General features: G+C 42.9%; 1 protein-coding gene across 1 annotated transcript in view; it reads left to right on the forward strand.

The window, feature by feature from the left end:
- Positions 1 to 12,606, forward strand: part of LOC140241757 (fibroblast growth factor receptor-like 1) — a 64,529-nt gene extending 51,923 nt beyond the window's left edge. The window contains 4 exon segments of the mRNA XM_072321508.1: positions 6,749 to 6,829; positions 8,320 to 8,601; positions 9,849 to 10,205; positions 11,507 to 12,606. Of these exon segments, the coding sequence (XP_072177609.1) occupies positions 6,749 to 6,829; positions 8,320 to 8,601; positions 9,849 to 10,205; positions 11,507 to 12,036 (1,250 nt within the window). The 3' untranslated portion in view covers positions 12,037 to 12,606.
- The last annotated feature ends 339 nt before the right edge of the window (positions 12,607 to 12,945 follow it).

Raw genomic sequence — 12,945 nt, forward strand, 5'->3', positions numbered from 1 at the left:
ACCATGGGATGTGGCAAATGGCAGGACATTCTCACAAGCAAAATCTGTCCCTCTATACCGTAAAAGCTGTTATTTACCCACGAATTTCACGAATCACTGTTGTCCCACGAATGTAACAACACGTGAAAATGTCAGCACACTCTCGGGGTATTATCGCACTTATGATAGCCCTGGTGTCCAAGCGCGAAAATAACGTCACAAAAATGTCTGTGACCTTCTTGTACGTGAAAGTAACAACTTTTACAGTGTAACATTGATGTACAAATGGGGGAAGGGCATTTTGATCATAGTTATGAATCTTGAGTCTTTGTTCGCCTACCCAACAGACCCAACAATTGCTCTAACCACAGGACCTCTATGCTCTGTGATCTTCACATGATATTCAAGTCACTAACTTCCTGGAACGCTTATTAGTTCTTGGTCCATGATATGACAGAATACCAGTGTTTCTGCCAGAGATGTGAAAGGAAATGGGCACAATTAAACAAACATGAAACAGTAGTGATACTGATGTTAACCTTCGACACACGAGATGTAATGCAAGCCAGTTGGGCATCCTCTGTATGGTGAATGAACCGAGGAAGATTTGCCAAAGATGGCTGGCTGCTGATTTTAATAATTTACCTTGCTTGCAATTCATGTGTGATGTTAGCAACCGGGACTAAGCCCAGAAGACTATGGTCGCTTCTGTCTCTCGCTCTCTCCCTCTTTCTCTCTCCAACAAAAGTGTGCTTCGCTGCTGCGGCACGTTTTTTCAGCATGGAGGAACACCCGAAAAAGCTCTCGTTCCAACGCCTCGCCAACGAGATGAGGTGCGAGGTGTTGGTTCAGGGACCGGTGTTGTCAGTGCCAAGAGAGACTTGGGCTCAAAAAAGACCTGACCTCGTGTGACCCCCCCCCCCCCCCCCCCGAGAGACTGAGAGAGAGAAAGAGAGGGAGTATGTGTTCATCCTCCCAGGTTTTGGACCCACAAACCCCCATGAGACTGGCGTTTAACCTCCTTCGTCTATTAGCAGAGAAAATACTGAGGTGTGAAGTTGGTTCACCCAGGGGATCAGTGTGTGACTTTAGTCTCCAAAGTTCTGTGCCATGAGTGAGCTCCCTCACTTTCTCTTCCACCCAACCTTCCTCCTCTTTTTCCTCCATCTATCTTCTCTCTTTCTTTATCTTTCTTCCTTTTTCTTTCTTTTCTTTATGTACCTTGTACCTTTATACCTTCTTTTATGTTTTTCTCTACATTTTAGCATTGGCATGTATAAAGAAGGTATCTCTTCTCCATTACAACTCCCTTTCCTTCATACTTCATGTTGATCTTTTGCATTGCAGAGAGCTATCTGTCTCGCCTCTCCCCTCAAGGCTCTGTTGGTTGTCTCATTGAGAAACTCCTCAATCTCAAAGAGACCAAAAGGCAGGGATCTGGGACCCTAACCATCCCCTACCTGGCTGGTGAAGATACATTTGTACATGGAAATGGTCTTAAACCATCCATGGAATCAAACTTTTTCTGGATCTGTTGGGACGAAGGAAGGGTAGACAAGCCTGGTCGGGGCTTGGCTCAAGCCTGCTCCTCACCATCATCTCATTGGGGGAGAGAGAGGCACCTGCCAATTGGTGGAAATGTTACCCCTTTCATGCTTAGGAAATTTCCACCCCAGACATCACCTGCGACTTCCCGGGTGATGCTGTAGCTTATGAAATGAAATTTTCAGGTAAAATGCTGGGTGACTTTTCATAAATCTTGCCCTAGAACCGTCCGTGGTAAACTCATGGGTGTCCCTGCGAATTCCCAGATGAGGCTCTAGCACAAAAAGGCATCGTGGGATGAACTCGCAGTTGAAAAGCGAAGGCCAGCCAACAGCATCTTCTCATGTCGTCCGTGTCACGCATGTGCTGTGACATGTGCTAGCACCGTGGAATAGAGGGCAAGAGAAATCAAGCAGAAACTCATTCGCTAGTTTGAAAGATATTTCTCCCGAGTATTCATTCTCCATCTGATTCCCCGTTGGATCTCCCTGGTGATCACCCCAGCGACTAGCGTGGAAGGGGGATGTTTCTACCACAGCCGTAGATCTCATGAAAGCAATGGAGTCTGGACTGCTCTACTTTTCTATTAAAGGGATCGTATAGTTTTGGTTGAGACCTAATTTCAGGTTACTAACATTTTTTTGGTGAGATAACGAGAAACCTCTTATGAAGTATGAAAGAGCATGTAATTCCATGAGGAATTCAACGTTTATTTGATGAAAATTGGTTTTGAAATGGCTTGGATATCCAAAACAGAGCGATTGTAGTAAAGTGTGGGACCCACACTTTATTACGATCGCTTCGTTTTACTTTGTTTTTGGATGTTTCAGTCATTCCAAACCCGATTTCCATCAAATAATCTTTGAATTCTTCTTAATATGATATGCTCTGTATTATTTCGTAAGTGTATTCTTGGTATCTCACAAAAAGTTAAAAGCCCAATTCTCATCTCCACCAATACTGTACTATCCCTTTAAGTGGGTTGTGAGTCCTTGACTAGGTCTCTGACCAAAGTTTTACCCACCATGCAGAAGAAGACTGATAGGTTTGGGTTTAAAATCCAGACCACGTGCCAAACCAGCCCCTCTGTTTTCTCCATTTCCCTCTCGAGATTTTTTGTTCAAAAATCTGGTTTCTTATTCACTCTTCAGAAAAAAAAAAAGAAAAGAAAAGATTGAAGTATTTATGGTTTTTAAATTCAGTCATATGGCCTCTTTCTGCCAACCTGAGGTTTTGCACAATCAATCTTTTTTTCTCCCCCTTTTTTTTTTCATATCATTTTGAAATTTCATATGGGAATAGGTTCAGAACTGGTCTTGGCTGTGTATCTTATCTTATCTGCCCTAAAAATCCCCTTTTCCAGCTCCATCTTAATCTATTCACTCTTAAAATTAACAAATATGTAGCATAACAGCTCACGTTTGGAACCCAACCTCAAAAGGTCCTGTCAAACGATGATACCCCACTGAATGGTCAGTTTTGGCTTTGATGGTACTTTGCGTTTGCCTTTGTCCTTCAGGCTGTGTGGATGGCATCAATTTGATGGGAAAGAAACATTTCTTTTAACTTTTTATCTCTATTTCCTCTCCTTTTTGTCTTTTTTTTCCGAAATTGTTTGGTACATTTTTTCCCCCGACTCAGTTGGATTTGACCCAATTTTCACAAGAGTAGGGAAAAACCTGTCACGGTTCGAATTTTTTGCCAAGCAGTATTGTGATGGATTAGATAAGAATCGTCCAGTTGATATCACTGGCTCTTGCATTCATAATTTGAAAATACATGTATTTACCGTGAATGAGGTTGTATTAACCACACTATCTTCCCTGCTGAAACGGGTCAAAATTAAGGGTGGGGTTTATACACCATTGCAGGCTTTACCTACTATTAGTCTACATGTCTGCATATAGTATGTAGACAATGTTCACTAATGGGTACAATCTACCATTCTCAGTTTGCCTGTGGATTGTTAAGGCCCTGTCACACCTTTCCGGGCAAGCCTTGCATGTGATTTGCGGAGAGAAATTTTTGCTACCCGGAGATCCCGGCAATGACCCGCTCAAGACAGTACCAAGAAGGTATCTCGCCCGTATTCACCCGAAGGTGCGCATGCAAATCCTGCTTACCTGCAGCCATGTTTAGGCCCTGTCACACCTTTCCGGGCAAGCTACACGGGCTTGTTCTGTGTGGGGATTTTCCAGCATACCGGACAATTTCGAGGGCGGACAAGGATTTGGGCGAGTTTTGCATGCATCTTACTCGCCCGACATGTGCTACTTAATGAAGATGAAGAAACTCACCATCTTTATTCCATTCTTTAGTGAAAAAGAATTCCTCTTTCGTACACAGTTATGACTACCCGTGGAGAGCATTTATTGCAGCTTGCATTCTCAACATGCTGGCAACTGACTTCGAATGGACATGAAATTCGGCAGTACAGTATTAAGGACATATTTCTCTGACACCTGTTCAGAGATAACACCAGAATGGATGGTATAGCTTGAAGAGGGCTGGCCCCTTGATTGAAGCACTGGTGGGTGGGAAGGCGGTCTATCTCAAGCCGAAAGAAGAATTGTTGTAGCTGCAGTGTTTGGCTTCATGATGCTGGTGGAGCATTTGTCTAATGAAGTCGATTGTTTCCTCTCAAGATGACCGGCTGATGCCTTAAAGGGATGGTATAGTTTTGGTTGAGACCTAAATTCAGGTTTCTAGCATTTTTAGGTGAGATAATGAGAAAACTCTTATGAAATATGAAAGAACATGTCAATCCAAGAGGAATTCAACATTCATTTGATGAAAATTGGTTTTGAAATGGCTGAGATATCCAAACTAGAGCAATCCTAATAAAAGGTGGGACCCACCTTTCATTAGGATCGCTTTGTTTTACTTTGTTTTTGGATGTCTCAGCCATTCCAAACCCCGATTTTCATTTGATAAACTTCAAATTCATCTTAGAATGGTATGTTCTGTAGCATTTCACAAGTGGTTTCTTGGAATCTTGCAAAAATTTAAAAGCACAATCCTCATTTCCACCAATACTATACCATCCCTTTGAATAAGGATTCGAACCTGAACAATATGTAGAAGGAATTCTGACTTTTTTTTTTGTCCTCAGCACCCCTGTAGACAATTTCCACTGAGTGATGTATGCTTCTGATATGGGATACAACTTTGAAAAAGAAATATACTTCGGACAAACCCCCCCCCCCCCCAAAAAAAAAAAAAACAAAACAAAAAACAAAACAAAACAAAACAAAACCCAACAACAACAACAACTGTACAATAGGTACAGCTGGCAGACGTAATCTTCTGGTATCAATTACAACTTTAAAAGTGAACTTTGGTAGAGAAGAGAGCACGTAAAAAACAGGAAAGCTAGCTATCCCTTTTAATTGGTAGGAAGAGAATTCAGGAGGGAAGTTAGGGATGAAGAATTTGAAAACCTTCGTTGATTTCATTGAGGAGAGACCCTGGGTGCCAGTGCGCATAGCACTCCACTGTGGTATGCTACAACATTTGCTCTAGGTAAACATGGGGTATAGGAAAAACAGAGGAGATTGCTGGGAGAAGAGAGAAAGGGGGGCCGAAATTCAAACCTCTCCAATTCAGGCGCCCAGTGCACTCACCAGAAAGAGAGAGAGAGAGAGAGTAGGGGGGGGGGGGGGGGAGGAAAATTCGGACAAAGCCCCTCTCATTTGCATATGAATTGTCCCAAATCTATGCTTGTCCTTTCAAGACTGTCCCTGTGTGCAGAGTCTGTGAAATGGCAGTGGATTGTTCACGAATTGGCAAAACAGTGTGGACCTTACAGCTTTGAATACAGACACACACTCAAGGGGGGGAACGTAGAATGAAAAAGTGGCCCTCTTGTGATGTACGTTTGTGTTTGTTTGTTTGTTTGTGTGTGTGTGTGAGTGTCTCTGTGTGATGCATTTGTGCTTTCTTTATTATCCTGAAGTGGCTTGCTCTTGTATGCCAGTATTGATTTATTTATTGTTTGCTTGAGTGTTTTGTTGTTGCAGAAAGGTGAAGAGATTTTAAAAGGGTTGGTGAAGAGGAAGAGGGGAGTGAGGGAGGGGGGGGGGGGGATTGGTTTGGGTAAGAAAGAGAAGAGGCGAGCTGACAAAAACTGGCCCAAGCTTAATGGAGCTTTTAACGAGGACAGGGTCTTCGCACGTATCTATCAAAGGGTGGTGCTGAATGGAAGGAGAATAGGGTGCAATTAGGAGGTGAGGAAATTTTTGAGGAAACCCCGTGTTTGGTGGGCGTCCTTCCTAACACTTTCCAGAGCAGGGGCATCAGTAGTCCTTCATTCAGATTGACAGTTTTTTTTTTCTTTCTTTCTTCTCTTCTCCCGTAGAAGCTATTTGATAAAAGCCCACCTAGAAGTAGTGAGCCCTCTGTTGATAGCTTTGGATGCAGACACACTCTCTTCTTTATTGTCTTTCAGTCTCATCTTGCATTTGCAAAGTTGTTTTCCATCTTGTGTCCCATGTGATTTATGACCATACTTAAAGGACAAGTTCACCTTCATAAACATAAGGATTGAGAGAATGCAGCAATATTAGTAGAACACATCAGTGAAAGTTTGAGGAAAATTGGACAATCGATGCAAAAGTTATGAATTCTTAAAATTTTTGTGTTGGAACCGCTGGATGAGGAGACTACTACAGCTTGTGAGTCATATGCATACAACAGTATAAAGAAAATGTAAAGAAAATTCAACATATTTTCACTTTTTTCGCATAATAAAAGAGCACTTGACTTGCCTCTTTCTAAAGGCAGGGGGAATGATATTACCCCTAACATATGTCGGTAACGAGTCAAGGGAATGTGTACTTTTTTCAAAAGATGAAATTTTATGAAATTCTCTTTGTATTTTCCTTATATTGTTGTACGCATGTGACATCTAAGTTATTCATACAATGCAGTAGTCTTCTCATCCAGTGGTTACTGCATTAAAACTTCAAAAATTCATAACTTTTGAACGGATTGTCCGATTTTCCTCAAACTTTCAATGATGTGTTCTGCTAATATTGCTACATTCTCTCAATCCTTATGTTTATGAAGGTGAACTTGTCCTTTAAATTCCTAAACTCTTGACTGGATCAGTGATTCTTGGTATTAGATTACTTTGCTTAAAGAAAACAACCACCACTTCAGTTGAAAATAAAGATGACTTCAAATTTACGTTAATTTGTGCATATCTTTCTGCCCTTTCTTGTAGAGCGTTCAAGCGATCCAGACCCGGAAACAGTAGTGGAAGAGCCAGAAGTGGACGAAGGAGTGGACCGACCAACAGCAGGAAGTAAGTATCGCCATGGCAACTAGCTACAGGGTGGAAGAGGGTGAACTATAGCCCTCATTTGGAGAAAGGGGATTTGTGTCATGCCTGAAAAAAAGATATCCACAAATTACTTTTCCATGGGATGACGACAAAGAGTACTGTCACCTTAAAGGAGCTGGGGAAAGGTGGAAGTTTGTGGAAAGAGAAGGGCTGATCACATCTTCTTTACATCAAGAGATGTGATCTTGAGTTTGCAGACCAGAGGACCCGATGAATATGATGAGAAGTGAAAAGATGCATGCCATCTTTGGTTAAGACACCTGCTATTTGATTTGATGGAGAAGGAGCCCCCCCCCCCCCCCCCCAAAGAGATGGTCATTTTTCTACCTACCACAGGGGGCAGCAGATACATATGACAATTTGAATGTATCTGGACAAGTGATTAGAAAGTTCCCACCTCTTCAGTCAATGAATAAAAAGATATCGTGGTTCGTGACCGTGATATTACGCGCTTATTGGTCCTCTTATACTTTTGATAAAATCCAACTAGCAAATATGAATTATTGTCATTTACTAGTAATGGAACCGTTGTAGGAGGTTTTCCTATTCATTTGGAGCAAAGCCACAGAGAAACAGTTTTCCAATGAAGAAATGTATAGTAAAATTGAAGCTGGGTGGCAAATTTTGATCAAAAGATGTCTTTATCATGCGACAAAGTGACTATTTTCTATTTAGTCCTTATTGTGTGGGGCTTTAGATTGTGGATTGAAATTTCAATGCTCATATTTCTGGATGTTTGTCCTAGTTTACTCGGATTTTCATCGATGTGTTGCATATTAATGTCATCCCCTTTGCATAATATCTCTACACTTGTTGATGCTCCCATGGGGGCAGCATAGGTAGGGAAAGTGGGGGATAGTCACATCATGGACGATGGTCCACATGGTGGACAGGGTGGCTACTGTCAGGTGGCACAAGTGATGACTGTTTCAGATTAAAAAGCTCTTGAAACTGGAGTGGCTGTTTGTGTCTGCTGCATGGCCTGTCTGTCTAGTATTGTAAGGGTGCAAAGTCTTTGGATGTTTTTTTTTTCTTCCCTCCTTCAAGATGTCTTTCTTGTTGAGTGTAGATCTTGCATTCTTGGTTGTTGTCGTTGGTTTGATTTTTATTTTCCTCATTAGTGGTGTACGATTATTGTTCCCATGAATGAAATCTTCACTCATTTCATTTACCCTTCCATACATACTCCACCCAGTCTGTTTTTTCCTTAACCATCATACGAAACATTTAGTCTCATTTAATGTCCCCCGATCAAGCATAGAGAGATTCATACTTTTAGTAAACTGTGCAGTTGTCACATTTGTTAGAAAACAAAAGACAAACTTTGTATCATTATTTCATTTCTCCCTCTCTTCTTTTCTGTTTTCTCTCTCCTTTTTTTGTCTGTATCCTGTGCATGTCTGTCTGTCTGTCTGTCTGTCTGTCTATCATTTTTATTTCCACTTCTGTAGCAAAGCCGCAATTTTCTGAGACCGGCAAAATGACGAGAGCCCATAAGATAGTGAAGCCGCTGAACAGCTCAGTCAGGCTAAAGTGCAAGTCCACGGGACACCCTAGGCCCGTGGTGACGTGGCTGAAGGACGACGCGGAAATTGTCAGTGCGGACGGCCAGCGCCCCCGCCAGTTCACTCTCAAGTTGAGCCACTTAAAACCGGAAGATAGCGGCACCTACCGTTGCATTGTGTCAAACGAGCATGGCCGCATTAACGCCACATATATTTTAGACGTCGTAGGTGAGTCGCAGGGGAGAGATTGTCGGGGTGGGAGTAGAGGGGTGGAATCTGTTGGAGGAGAAGGAGGAGGGGGTGTTCCTGGCATCTTCTGTGCCCCTTGAGCTTGGGTCACTTTCACTAGCCCATGATCATGGGAAGAGAGATCAAAGGGGAAGGGATATATTTGGGGGCGTGAGGTGGGCTTTACAGGTCTCTTATTGTGGAGCTCAACCCCCGCAACTCCTGAAAGGTGGGGGGAGGGCAGTGTTGTAAATACATGTTAACTTCTTTTCATTTTTTCTTGGTAAGGCAGTGGCATATTGGTGGCTAATATGCAACATGATCAGAGAACTTTCTCTACACTCTTGATGTCTTGCGTGTGAATCTATATAGTATTAAGAGCATACATCGGGTTCAATTCAAAAAACTCTTTGCCCGGTACGTGTTAGAAGCAAGATATTGATTGGAAATGATTTGTTGATTTGTTAAGAAAAAGGGAGAACAAGTTATAGGTTGTAGTTCTGCTCTGACTAGCGAAGGAATAAGTTCTTTTTTTTTTAGATTGCCAAAATTATGTGGGAAATTGATGAGCCAGAGGGAAATTCACCTGCTTAGTCACTGAGTAGAAATACACTTTCAGCTATTCCTTTACTATGCATGATATTTCTTGCCCACTTTTATGGAGTTGTCTGTATTATTTGTCTGCAAAACAACAGAAGAAAAAAAGTAACCCAAGTCTCGTTGAAGTTCTGCAGTGTGAAATGAATTTTGTTTCTACATCTAAAGATGTGGCATCATCCCCTCCTAAATTTGATGTGTGTGCAATCCCCTAACCTGTGGTTTGCAACGTTTACCCGTCTCTTGTGTAGCTCTCAGTCTGTGTGGAGTAGATAGATGTAGTTAGCATGACTCTCTCATGTTCCATGTTTCTGTGTGGTGATTCTGGTAGCGTGTAGAGATGACACAGCACCCAAACACCAGCTAGAAAAGTAGTCTTTGGTTTTGAGGCAGACTTTTGAAATGTGTCTGTCTTTTATGGTCATATATTTTGTAATCTATTATGATTGCATGTCGTGAGAAGTGAAACAATTTTGCATTGCAACTGGTTTTTAGAGGAAGAATAAGTTGCGATTTGAAGCATAAGGCGTACTGATGACACACCATGTGTCTTCATGATTTCGTAACCATTGCTCCATTATTTTTCTGCCCCCATGCCCCTCCCCCCCCCCACCCTCTTACTCACTCCTACCCTCACTTCTCTCTTCCAGATAAAATCAATAAGAAACCCGACCTGGTTGGGGAGCATCCGGTCAACACGACGGTGGAGTTTGGCGGCACCACCTCGTTCCAGTGCCGGGTGCGCAGCGACATGACGCCCCACATCCAGTGGCTGAAGCAGGTGCCGAGCGGCGCCTCGGCCAAGCACGCCAACGCCACCATCCAGATGAACGGCCAGTACTTTGTGGTGCTGCCTGCCGGGGACGTGCTGGTGCGCCCGGACGGCTCCTACCTCAACAAGCTGATGATCTCCTACGCCACGGCGGAGGACGCGGGCATGTACATCTGCCTGGGAGCCAACACCATGGGCTACAGCTTCAAGAGCGCGTTCCTAGAAGTACTGCCAGGTAGGTGTCCAGTTGTTCCTCCTGTTACAGGTAGGGGATACCTTTTACAGACCTCCCAAAATGCAGCAAAACATTAAATATGAACCTCAGGGGACTTGTTTAGGCCACTGCTGAGAAATTTGGAAGTCAACAGTTATCTACAATTTGAATAATGCACAAAACTCAACTACTCAGTAGTTCCGTGTGTCAGCCACACTTAAGCCTTTTTGTTGCAGTCTTCTGTATTTTTTATCTATAAACACAAATCTAAAAGTATAAGAGCTGATGTAATAACATTTAGAGTGTGTGGCAAGAATGTATATCGAAATGTTTTGTAAGCTTTGATGAACTTTCTTCACAAAATATACATGATGGACACACATGCAGTGCATGGGTCTGCAAAGGTAGCCTAGTAATGTACTGGAATTTACGGTGAGCCCCGAAAAAAATTCAATTCAAAATCTAACGGTCAATAAAAATGTACTAAATGTTACCTTCCACTTTCAATACTTTATGGGAGTTTCTAAAATGATACTCTCTTCAACATACCACTGTATTTATACAACTCTTCATTTGAGGCATGCAAATGGGATTCCCTACCTTAAAGACCTGGTAGCGTCGGAAGAGAAGGCTTGCTCAAATGAATTGATCTTTGTCGCTCCTTGCTGCCCAACAGGGAACATTCGTTAATCACGAGTAGCACATGCCTGCTACAATAGGATTGCCCATCAGTGAATTTGCGCACCGAAGCATACGCTCATCATTGACGTTTGCCTCTATTTGAGATTTTTCGGCTGCATGTGTGTTGCATTTTAAGCTGTACACAATTCATTACAGTGATTGTAGAATTTGTCCAAGTTGGGCCAGCCTTCCCATTGCACGGTCTCCCCCATTGTACCGAGTCCTTTTAACCCCTCTCGTGACCACCAACCACAACACAGAGATGGTTAATTTGCTTGATGAATATAGGCTTCTACTCACAAACGGTCACAAGTTTTACTCGAGTTTGTCAATCCCAAAGTATCAGGAGCAGTGAGATTGCAGATCATCAGGATTTTGCATTCTTCCTGAATGTCATGGAATTGAGATAATTGTGGTAAAATTACCCTACTTTGCCTGTTGTGAAAAGGTCAACTCGACCCCCTTTTTCTGGTACCGTGTGAACAAACCCAAGCAGGGCACTAGGTTTCTTTGTCAATTTATGCATTTTGGTTTTCGAAGGTATGTTTTTAACCTGATACCATCGCAGACACCTTGTAGAGAAACCATGTATGACTGCACTCTAAACCAATCCACCCTTCTCATGTTATTCTCTCCCTCAGATCCCAACCTGAATATGGTGGACCCGAGTCAGCACCAGACACCGCGAAGCCACCACATCAACCAGGGCAGTTGGGGCCAGACAGAACAGGGTCTCCTCATCGGCATCCCGGTCGGACTCGCCCTTGTCTTCGTCGTGGCCGTCATCGTCTGCATGGTCAGTCGCAACAAGGCCAGCGAGCGGCGGCGCACCCCGCCCCCACCCCCTCAGCTCCCGAACCACCACGTGGCCAAGAAGGACTACGGCAGGGAGTACCTCCACCACACCAGCCTCTCCTCCCACCACCATCCCCACGGCTTGGACATTGAGCAGTGCGCCCCGCTCACGGGCGGGCCACAGTGCCCGCCCATCGCCTCCCAACAGACTCTGCACATATACCCCGTGCCAAGCCGGGAGAACGCCCTCAATCGCTACCAGGACGTCCACTCGCCGAGCAGCTTCTCTGACACAATAAAGAGCAACAACAGCTTGACGAGTAGCCGGGCCAACATGCACCATCATTTACACCAGCATACAATCCTGCACTGCTAGCAGCTCATTTGCCTTTTAATTTATTCCCAAACATTCACTGTTTCTTTTTTTTCTTTTTATTATCACCTTTTTCTTTTTTTTTTTATAGATAGTGAATAGATATATATCTATATATATATGAACACTTGTACATACCATAGACAGAATATAGAATTTGTACAATCATCCCGTTGTGTTGGGATGGCTCACAATCCAGACGAGGAACGCAAGACAATCTGTAATCGTCTTTGGCTCGGTAACAATGACTAGTACCCAGCTGCCTGTTAATGTGGCAGTAAAGTGCCTGCTTCCGTAGACTATACCCCAGTGCATGGCACATGGTGTAACGCGACACGTGTACAGAGAGAAGCTCCACACAAGTCTGTCAATTTACGCTCCATATGTATACATGATGTCATATATATTTGATTCCTTGAATGTAACATATGTCAGTAAAAAATGTGTACAGAGAGAGTGAGAGAGAAGAGAGAAGAATAAAATCTAGTGCCTGTAGGTACTCTTGTAAATGTATATAGTATAAATAAGTACAGATATTTATATATAAGTATATGATTGAAAGAGAGAGAAAGAGAGATGGTGAGAGAAGAAGTAAGAGAGAAAGAGATAAGATGTAAGAGAGGGAGAGAGAGAGAGAGAGAGAGAGAGAGAGGAGAGTGCTACAAAGCAAGAAATTAGGAGAGAAAGATAGAGCTAGGCGTATCGTCAGTATATTTCTCTCACATAGCGTTTAGATGTCTGCAAAATCAGACCGACATGAGATGTACAAGTATGTAGGAATGTTATCAAAAACAGTATTAGAGGTCACGTCGAACAATGCAGGGAGATACTAGATGGACAAAACTTTTTTTTTTCATATATATGTTCAATTGTCGTTGAGGACCTGTTTAAAGCAGTGACCAAACTAAGACT

The sequence above is a fragment of the Diadema setosum genome, chromosome 18, assembly GCF_964275005.1.
Source record: "Diadema setosum chromosome 18, eeDiaSeto1, whole genome shotgun sequence".
NCBI classification, from domain to species: domain Eukaryota; kingdom Metazoa; phylum Echinodermata; class Echinoidea; order Diadematoida; family Diadematidae; genus Diadema; species Diadema setosum.